Genomic DNA, 10998 nt, shown 5'->3' on the forward strand with positions numbered 1-10998 from the left:
TTCAACACCTTGTAGAGTCAACATGGGCCAGCATCCCTGTGGAACACTTTCAACACCTTGTAGAGTCAACATGGGCCAGCATCCCTGTGGAACGCTTTCAACACCTTGTAGAGTCAACATGGGCCAGCATCCCTGTGGAACGCTTTCCCAACACCTTGTAGAGTCAACATGGGCCAGCATCCCTGTGGAACGCTTTCAACACCTTGTAGAGTCAACATGGGCCAGCATCCCTGTGGAACGCTTTCAACACCTTGTAGAGTCAACATGGGCCAGCATCCCTGTGGAACGCTTTCAACACCTTGTAGAGTTCATGCCCTGACGAATTGAGGCTGTTCTGAGGGCAAAGGAAGGGGGCAACTCAATATCAGGAAGGTGTCCTTGATGTTTTGTACACTCAGTGTATAATGTACAGGGTGAATTTGGGACCCACTCTGTTTTCCAAAGGAAATGTCTCAGAAAGCACAGTACTCACCTGTTACCTCCTCTGCATTGGGGTCAATGAGACGGTCCAGACCATAGTCCATGGCACTGTGTGTCCGACGCTGTGGACACAACAAGCACCTGTTTAGTCAGTCTGATGTGCTGTAACTCAACATATTATCTCCAGAGTCTGGAGCACAGACCCCTGGGTAAGGAACTGGAGCACAGACCCCTGGGTAAGGAACTGGAGCACAGACCCCTGGGTAAGGAACTGGAGCACAGACCCCTAGGTAAGGAACTGGAGCACAGACCCCTGGGTAAGGAACTGAGGCACAGACCCCTGGGTAAGGAACTGAAGCACAGACACCTGGGTAAGGAACTGAGGCACAGACCCTGGGTAAGGAACTGGAGCACAGACCCCTGGGTAAGGAACTGAGGCACAGATCCCTGGGTAAGGAACTGGAGCACAGACCCCTGGGTAAGGAACTGGAGCACAGACCCCTGGGTAAGGAACTGGAGCACAGACCCCTGGGTAAGGAACTGGAGCACAGACCCCTAGGTAAGGAACTGGAGCACAGACCCCTGGGTAAGGAACTGAGGCACAGACCCCTGGGTAAGGAACTGAGGCACAGACACCTGGGTAAGGAACTGGAGGCACAGACCCCTGGGTAAGGAACTGGAGCACAGACCCCTGGGTAAGGAACTGGAGCACAGACCCCTGGGTAAGGAACTGGAGCACAGACCCCTGGGTAAGGAACTGGAGCACAGACCCCTGGGTAAGGAACTGGATGAGCATACCGATGTTTTCCAAACAGATCTGGCACCAACATCCTCAATCATTTTTCATTTTGAACGAGAACATTATATTACTTGTATTTAATAGTTTTTTATTTAACCCTTATTAAGTTGACTGAGAACACATTCTCATTTACAGCAACGTCCTGGGGAATAGTTAGAGGGGAGAGGAGGGGGGATGAATGAACCAATAGGAAGCTACTTGAACACGCTCCAACTCCTTTCTGCCTCTAATTGGTCCTTTTGGAAGTTTTTCCTAGTAAACCTATTTTGTTGGATTTTCCTCAGTGTTGTCAAGCAGCCCTCCTAGTTTCCTGCTGCAGCGTGGAGGCCTACCTGAACTGAGTAACAGGTTTGATTTTTTTTTGTCATAGAGGTCTCATAGGGGTCTCATTCAGGTCTCATTCAGGTCTCATTCAGGTCTCATAGAGGTCTCATTCAGGTCTCATTCAGGTCTCATAGGGGTCTCATTCAGGTCTCATAGAGGTCTCATTCAGGTCTCATAGAGGTCTCATTCAGGTCTCATTCAGGTCTCATTCAGGTCTCATACAGGTCTCATAGAGGTCTCATTCAGGTTTCATTCAAGTCTCATAGAGGTCTCATTCAGGTCTAATTGAGGTCTACAGACTTAGAGGAGGGAAGATGTGACCTGATATAGTTCCTATGTGATGCGTATTAACACTAGTGGGTGATAAAACTATCACTGGAGTATTCTGCGTAGGGATATGACCGTGAACTTAACTTGTCATTAGTCATGTGGCCGTTTAGCAGAGACGCCCCATTGTAGTCCCTAGTCAAGTGAGTTCCACAGTAAATAACATAAAAGGATACACTTGCCTCCTAAGGTGTTTACTACCACATCAGACTTTACGGAGGGGTCAGAGTAAATTCCATCCCGAAACAGAGTCACGGTGAATGGAGAGAGAGCGGGACTAGTCGCTATGGAGCTCATAGGCTGACAGCAACCATATCCTGTCCTTGTGGATACACACACACACAAACACTTTGGTGGGTCTGTACTCACTGGTGGCCTGTGTACTATCCAGTAGGCTCTCTCCTGACAGTCCAACACCACTCTGTCTGGCTTCTTCCTCTCTTTATTAGCCCTGACAGACAGACAGACAGACACACAGACACACAGACAGACAGACAGACAGACAGACAGACAGACAGACAGACAGACAGACAGACAGACAGACAGACAGACAGACAGACAGACAGACAGACAGACAGACAGACAGACAGACAGACAGACAGACAGACAGACAGACAGACAGACAGACAGACATGGGAGACAGACAGACATGGGTGACAGACAGACATGGGAGACAGACAAACAGACAGACATGGGAGACAGACAAACAGACAGACATGGGAGAGACAGGCAGACAGGAGACAGAAACAGACAGACAGACAGACAGGAGACAGAAACAGTCAGAACACATATCGGAGAAACAGACAGGGGAAAGGAGGTAGATACAGGAGACAAAGAGAGACGGGTCACTATTGAATTACACCTGGTCTTGGGGACCCACAAGGTGTGCAGGCTTTTATTCATCCAAGCACTAACACATCTGATTCAAATAATCACACAGCTCTTGATTAGGTGAATCAGACATGTTAATGCTGGTCTGAATCATCACACAGTTCTTGATTAGGTCAATCAGACATGTTAATGCTGGTCTGAATCATCACACAGTTCTTGATTAGGTCAATCAGACATGTTAATGCTGGTCTGGATCAAAAGTTAATGCTGGTCTGGATCAAAAGTCTGCACAGTGTGTGGGTCCCTACCAACACATAAACAGCGGTCTAATCCAGTCTTCAGAGAACATAAGGTTACATACTTGTACTGCTCTGTAGCCTGCATCACGATGAAATCCCACTTGGGGTTCATCCATTTGTGGAGATTGTCGTAGTGTTGCTGTTGAAAACAACAGATATTTGGCTAAAATAACTAAAAGTCAAATAGTTACGACGACAAAATCCCCTGACTCTAAAACAACAGATATATGTGTAAAGAAATGTCTATCTCCTCCATCTTGCTTAGGAACCCCCAGAAAACAGAATATAACCAACACCAGCCCTTAAACCACCATTATAGCCCTATGGGTGAGACAGCTACTGTACCTGACATTAACATGTTAGTCATTTAGCAGACGCTCTTATCCAGAGATAGCTAGCTGAGACAACAGCATATCACTGTCGTAGTAAGTGGGATTTATTTAAGATGTGCATCCCCCACCCGTAGTACCTGCTCATAGGGCTCCAGCATCCCCCCCCACCCATAGTACCTGCTCATAGGGCTCCAGCATCCCCCCTGCCGTAGTACCTGCTCATAGGGCTCCAGCATCCCCCCACCCGTAGTACCTGCTCATTGGGCTCCAGCATCCCCCCACCCGTAGTACCTGCTCATAGGGCTCCAGCATCCCCCCCCACCCGTAGTACCTGCTCATAGGGCTCCAGCATCCCCCCCCACCCATAGTACCTGCTCATAGGGCTCCAGCACCCCCCACCCGTAGTACCTGCTCATAGGGCTCCAGCACCCCCCACCCGTAGTACCTGCTCATAGGGCTCCACCCCCCACCCGTAGTACCTGCTCATAGGGCTCCACCCCCCCCACCCGTAGTACCTGCTCATAGGGCTCCACCCCCCACCCGTAGTACCTGCTCATAGGGCTCCACCCCCCACCCGTAGTACCTGCTCATAGGGCTCCACCCCCCACCCGTAGTACCTGCTCATAGGGCTCCAGCACCCCCCACCCGTAGTACCTGCTCATAGGGCTCCAGCACCCCCCACCCGTAGTACCTGCTCATAGGGCTCCACCCCCCACCCGTAGTACCTGCTCATAGGGCTCCACCCCCCACCCGTAGTACCTGCTCATAGGGCTCCACCCCCCACCCGAAGTACCTGCTCATAGGGCTCCACCCCCCACCCGTAGTACCTGCTCATAGGGCTCCAGCATCCCCCCCACCCGTAGTACCTGCTCATAGGGCTCCACCCCCCACCCGTAGTACCTGCTCATAGGGCTCCACCCCCCACCCATAGTACCTGCTCATAGGGCTCCAGCACCCCCTCCCCACCCATAGTACCTGCTCATAGGGCTCCACCCCCCACCCGTAGTACCTGCTCATAGGGCTCCAGCACCCCCCACCCGTAGTACCTGCTCATAGGGCTCCAGCACCCCCACCCGTAGTACCTGCTCATAGGGCTCCACCCCCCCCCACCCGTAGTACCTGCTCATAGGGCTCCCACCCCCCACCCGTAGTACCTGCTCATAGGGCTCCACCCCCCACCCGAAGTACCTGCTCATAGGGCTCCACCCCCCACCCGTAGTACCTGCTCATAGGGCTCCCCCACCCGTAGTACCTGCTCATAGGGCTCCCCCCCACCCGTAGTACCTGCTCATAGGGCTCCACCCCCCACCCATAGTACCTGCTCATAGGGCTCCAGCACCCCCTCCCCACCCATAGTACCTGCTCATAGGGCTCCACCCCCCCCATAGTACCTGCTCATAGGGCCCCAGCACCCACCCACCCATAGTACCTGCTCATAGGGCTCCCCCCCGTAGTACCTGCTCATAGGGCTCCAGCATCCCCCCCTGCCGTAGTACCTGCTCATAGGGCTCCAGCATCCCCCCACCCGTAGTACCTGCTCATTGGGCTCCAGCATCCCCCCCCACCCGTAGTACCTGCTCATAGGGCTCCAGCATCCCCCCCACCCGTAGTACCTGCTCATAGGGCTCCAGCATCCCCCCACCCATAGTACCTGCTCATAGGACCCCCCATAGTACCTGCTCATAGGGCTCCAGCACCCCCCACCCGTAGTACCTGCTCATAGGGCTCCAGCACCCCCCCTCCCCACCCATAGTACCTGCTCATAGGGCTCCACCCCCCCCCCATAGTACCTGCTCATAGGGCTCCAGCACCCCCACCCATAGTACCTGCTCATAGGGCTCCACCCCCCGTAGTACCTGCTCATAGGGCTCCAGCATCCCCCCTGCCGTAGTACCTGCTCATAGGGCTCCAGCATCCCCCCACCCGTAGTACCTGCTCATTGGGCTCCAGCATCCCCCCACCCGTAGTACCTGCTCATAGGGCTCCAGCATCCCCCCCACCCATAGTACCTGCTCATAGGACTCCCCCCATAGTACCTGCTCATAGGGCTCCAGCACCCCCCACCCGTAGTACCTGCTCATAGGGCTCCAGCACCCCCCCACCCGTAGTACCTGCTCATAGGGCTCCACCCCCCACCCGTAGTACCTGCTCATAGGGCTCCCCCCCACCCGTAGTACCTGCTCATAGGGCTCCACCCCCCACCCGTAGTACCTGCTCATAGGGCTCCACCCCCCACCCATAGTACCTGCTCATAGGGCTCCCCCCCCACCCGTAGTACCTGGTCATAGGGCTCCACCCCCCACCCGTAGTACCTGCTCATAGGGCTCCACCCCCCACCCATAGTACCTGCTCATAGGGCTCCAGCACCCCCCTCCCCACCCATAGTACCTGCTCATAGGGCTCCACCCCCCCCCATAGTACCTGCTCATAGGGCTCCAGCACCCCCCACCCATAGTACCTGCTCATAGGGCCCCCCCCATAGTACCTGCTCATAGGGCTCCAGCACCCCCCACCCATAGTACCTGCTCATAGGGCTCCAGCACCCCCCACCCATAGTACCTGCTCATAGGGCTCCCCCCACCAGTAGTACCTGCTCATAGGGCTCCAGCATCCCCTTCTTCCGGATGTTTCTCCTGGCCAGATAGATGGCTTTAGGGAGACAGAGGGGAAGTATACGACACGTTATTTACCACATCTTTACCTCCGCCTGGTGCAGAAAACTGGGCCAATACATCATCAGCTTGTCTACGTGAGAACATGTGACTCGGAATGTTATTGTGTCACTATCTGAACATGTGACCCAGAATGTTTATTGTGTCACTATCTGAACATGTGACCCAGAATGTTTATTGTGTCACTATCTGAACATGTGACTCAGAATGTTATTGTGTCACTATCTGAACATGTGACTCGGAATGTTATTGTGTCACTATCTGAACATGTGACCCGGAATGTTTATTGTGTCACTATCTGAACATGTGACCCAGAATGTTTATTGTGTCACTATCTGAACATGTGACCCAGAATGTTTATTGTGTCACTATCTGAACATGTGACCCAGAATGTTTATTGTGTCACTATCTGAACATGTGACCCAGAATGTTTATTGTGTCACTATCTGAACATGTGACTCAGAATGTTATTGTGTCACTATCTGAACATGTGACTCAGAATGTTATTGTGTCACTATCTGAACATGTGACTCAATGTTATTGTGTCACTATCTGAACATGTGACTCAGAATGTTTATTGTGTCACTATCTGAACATGTGACTCGGAATGTTATTGTGTCACTATCTGAACATGTGACTCAGAATGTTTATTGTGTCACTATCTGAACATGTGACTCGGAATGTTTATTGTGCCACTATCTGAACATGTGACTCGGAATGTTTGTGTCACTAGCTGAACATGTGACTCGGAATGTTATTGTGTCACTATCTGAACATGTGACTCAGAATGTTATTGTGTCACTATCTGAACATGTGACCCAGAATGTTTATTGTGTCACTATCTGAACATGTGACTCAGAATGTTATTGTGTCACTATCTGAACATGTGACTCAGAATGTTATTGTGTCACTATCTGAACTAGCTGGAACAACAGTCACACTAAGAAGTAGCTGACAGGTTAAAAACAGGTGTCATTGAAACGCTGACGATTCATGTTTTTTTTTTCAATCCACAATCTGGATCCCTCCACAGCCTCAGAGGATCTAGATACTTTCCCTAACCTCTCTGGATTACAAACAAATTGTGATAAGTGTACTATATTACATATTGGATCACTAAAAATATATATAACTTTTACATTACCGTGTAGTTTACCAATAAAATGGTCTGACGGTGAAGTTGACATACTCGGTATTCATATCCCGAAAGAAAGAAGTTCTCACTACAATAATACATTTTAATAGAAAGTTAGCAAAAATAGATAAGATGCTGCTACCATGGAAAGGAAAATACCTGTCTATTTGTGAAAAAAAAATCGCCCTGATCAACTCTTTAGTCAGATCCCAGTTTACCCTGATTAACTCCTTTAGTCATATCCCAGTTTACCTTGATTAACTCTTTAGTCATATCCCAGTTTACCTATTTGCTTATGGTCTTGCCTACACCTAGTGACCTGTTATTTAAATTATATGAGCAAAAAATATTTAATTTTATTTGGAAGAGGAAGCCAGAATTAAATGGGCCTATTTATATAATAAATATGAAATTATAAATATTAAAGCATTAGATCTCTCACTAAAGGCTTCAGTCATACAAAAGTTATACTTAAATCTGAACTGGTTCTCTAGCAGATTAGTAAGAATGTCTCACCCCATGTTCAAGAATGACCTTTCCCCTTTATTCAGACTTCAACTTCTCACTTTCGGTTATTTGAAAATGAAATAATCTCCAAAATATTGCTATTTTTAAAACAAGCCATAGAAAGTTGGTTGCAATTTCAGGTTAATCCACCAGAAAAGACAGAACAAATCAAACAACAAATATTATGGTTAAACTCAAATATAGTAATTTTTTTTGAGAATAAAAAAAAAAAGGTAGAGTCTTTGTAAATTATATCATAAATAGGACACAGCTAACATAAATATATGGAAATATTTGCTCTACACAAAATTACAACCAACTAATTGCAGCATTAATGCAAAAATGGAAGAGGCAATTGGAAGGGAGAAAAAGTCAGGAAGTTGTCTGTCGGCCCTGCATTAAAGACCAACATTGGTTAAAGAAAATTGTGATAAATAAAAAAAAGTGGACCAGTTTCACTTATTAAGGACCAAAACATTGACAGCTGTGCCATAGAGACCGCTAAATAATTGGGAAGAGATGTTCAATCTACTGACTCCATGTCACAGTGATACACAAAACAATGCTGGATTAAAACTTTGAGTTTTTCCATTTTTATATAAAATTCTTGCAACCAATAGAATGTCTTATACAGTGGGGCAAAAAAACGATTTAGTCAGCCACCAATTGTGCAAGTTCTCCCACTTAAAAAGATGAGAGGCCTGTAATTTCCATCATAGGTAAGTACACTTCAACTATGGCAGACAAAATGAGAAAAAAATAACATTGTAGGATTTTTAATGAATTTATTTGCAGATTGTGGTGGAAAATAAGTATTTGGTCACCTACAAACAAGCAAGATTTCTGGCTCTCACAGACCTGTACCTTCTTCTTTAAGAGGCTCCTCTGTCCTCCACTCGTTACCTGTATTAATGGCACCTGTTTGAACTTGTTATCAGTATAAAAGACACCTGTCCACAACCTCAAACAGTCACGTCTGGGACCTTTTGGATCGGAGGTTGAGGGCTAGGGACATTCCCCCCAGAAATGTCTGGGAACTTGCAGTTGCCTTGGTGGAAGAGTGGGGTAACATCTCAAAGCAAGAACTGTCAAATCTGGTGCAGTCCATGAGGAGGAGATGCACTGCAGTACTTAATGCAGCTGGTGGCCACACCAGATACTGACTGTTACTTTTGAATTTGACCCTCCTTTGTTCAGGGGACACAATATTTCATTTCTGTTAGTCATATGTCTGTGGAACTTGTTCAGTTTATGTCTCAGTTGTTGAATCTTGTTATGTTCATACAAATATTTACACGTTAAGTTTGCTTAAAATATTTTGGTTAGGCCAGGGTGTGACTAGAGTGGGCATTCTATGTTTTCTATTTCTTTGTTGTTTGGCCGGGTGTGGTTCTCAATCAGAGGCAGCTGTCTATCGTTGTCTCTGATTGAGAACCATACTTCGGTAGCTTTTTCCAACATGGGTTTTGTGGGTAGTTGTTTTGTGTCTTTCTGCACCAGACAGAACTGTTTTTGTTTTTGTTCATTCTCTTTGTTATTTTGGTTAATCAGTGTTCAGTTCTTTTAATAAAAGATGAACACGTACTGCACCTTGGTCCTCCACTCCTTCCAACAGCTGTTACAGATAGATTGTGGCTTCTATCTGCAGTATTGAAGCTGATCTACACACTCATTTATTATGTGTTTAAATACATACAAATAAGTATCTGACAGTAACTGGACATTCACTCTCCTTTCACTACAGAAGATAAACCCACCATAGTCTATGTCCTCAGCGGGGCCATACAGAAGATCCATAGTCATGTCCCCAGAGGGGCCACTACAGAAGATAAACCCACCATAGTCTATGTCCTCAGCGGGCCACTACAGAAGATAAACCCACCATAGTCTATGTCCCCAGAGGGGCCACTACAGAAGATAAACCCACCATAGTCTATGTCCTCAGCGGGCCACTTCTGCACAGGCCAGAAATAAGGGGTCTGCGGAAAGGTTGGGACAGACAGTGACATGAAGATTAGTCATTTGCTCTGCCTCTGACACAGGTAGTTACAGGTAGGGCCACTACAGAAGATAAACCCACCATAGTCTATGTAGATAGACACGGGCCAGTTACAGAAGATAAACACGGGTAGTTACAGGGAGATACAGGTAGATAGACACAGGTGGCCACTACAGGTAGATAGACACAGGTAGTCCTACAGTAGATAGGGTGGTTACAGAAGATAACACAGGTAGTTACCATAGATAGACACAGGTGTTACAGGTAGGCCACTACAGAAGATAAACCCACCATAGTCTATGTCCTACAGGTAGATAGGCCAGGTGGTTACAGGAAGATAAACACACCATAGTCTAGGTGTTACAGGAGATAGCCACAGGTGGTTACAGATAGAACCCACAGGTAGATAGACCAGGTAGTTACAGGTAGATAGACACAGGTATGTTACAGGTAGGGCCAGGTGGTTACAGGAAGATAAACCCACCATAGTAGATGTCCTCACAGGTAGTTACAGGTAGATAGACCAGGTGGTTACAGGTAGATAAACACAGGTGGTTACAGGTAGATAGACACATAGTTACAGGTAGTTACAGGTAGATAGACACAGGTAGTTACAGGAGATAAACACAGGTGGTTACAGTAGATGTCCACAGGGGGTTACAGAAGATAAACCCACCATAGTCAGGTCCCCAGAGGGGCCACTACAGGTAGATAAACCCACCAGGTAGTCTACAGGTAGTCCACAGGTGGTTACAGGAAGATAGACACAGGTGGTTACATGATAGACACAGGGGTTACAGGAAGATAAACACAGGTAGTTACAGGTAGATAGACACAGGTAGTTACAGAAGAGGTGGTTACAGGTAGATAGACACAGGTGGTTACAGGTAGATAGACACAGGTAGTTACAGGTAGTTACAGGTAGATAGACACAGGTGGTTACAGGTAGATAGACACAGGTGGTTACAGGTAGATAGACACAGGTGGTTACAGGTAGATAGACACAGGTGGTTACAGGTAGATAGACACAGGTAGATAGACACAGGTAGTTACAGGTAGATAGACACAGGTGGTTACAGGTAGATAGACACAGGTGGTTACAGGTAGTTACAGGTAGATAGACACAGGTGGTTACAGGTAGATAGACACAGGTGGTTACAGGTAGAGGTAGTTACAGGTAGTAGGTTACAGGTAGATAGACACAGGTGGTTACAGGTAGATAGACACAGGTGGTTACAGGTAGATAGACACAGGTAGTTACAGGTAGATAGACACAGGTGGTTACAGGTAGATAGACACAGGTGGTTACAGGTAGATAGACACAGGTGGTTACAGGTAGATAGACACAGGTAG

At 47.6% G+C, this 10998-nt stretch overlaps 1 protein-coding gene across 5 annotated transcripts in view; it reads right to left on the reverse strand.

The window, feature by feature from the left end:
- LOC112242346 (regulator of G-protein signaling 9-like) overlaps nt 1-10998 on the reverse strand; it is a 29577-nt gene that overhangs the window by 13261 nt on the left and 5318 nt on the right. For 3 of the 5 annotated variants that reach the window (XM_042317230.1, XM_042317228.1, XM_042317229.1), the window contains 5 exons: nt 9574-9625; nt 5923-5981; nt 3063-3139; nt 2240-2321; nt 480-542 (listed from right to left, as the gene is read on the reverse strand). In XM_042317230.1, the coding sequence (XP_042173164.1) occupies nt 480-542; nt 2240-2321; nt 3063-3139; nt 5923-5981; nt 9574-9625 (333 nt within the window). The remainder of the gene's footprint in view (nt 1-479; nt 543-2239; nt 2322-3062; nt 3140-5922; nt 5982-9573; nt 9626-10998) is intronic. The other 2 variants (XM_042317231.1, XM_042317232.1) reach the window with 2 other exon arrangements.

This window comes from Oncorhynchus tshawytscha, unplaced genomic scaffold (assembly GCF_018296145.1).
Source record: "Oncorhynchus tshawytscha isolate Ot180627B unplaced genomic scaffold, Otsh_v2.0 Un_contig_2750_pilon_pilon, whole genome shotgun sequence".
Classification (NCBI taxonomy): Eukaryota; Metazoa; Chordata; class Actinopteri; order Salmoniformes; family Salmonidae; genus Oncorhynchus; species Oncorhynchus tshawytscha.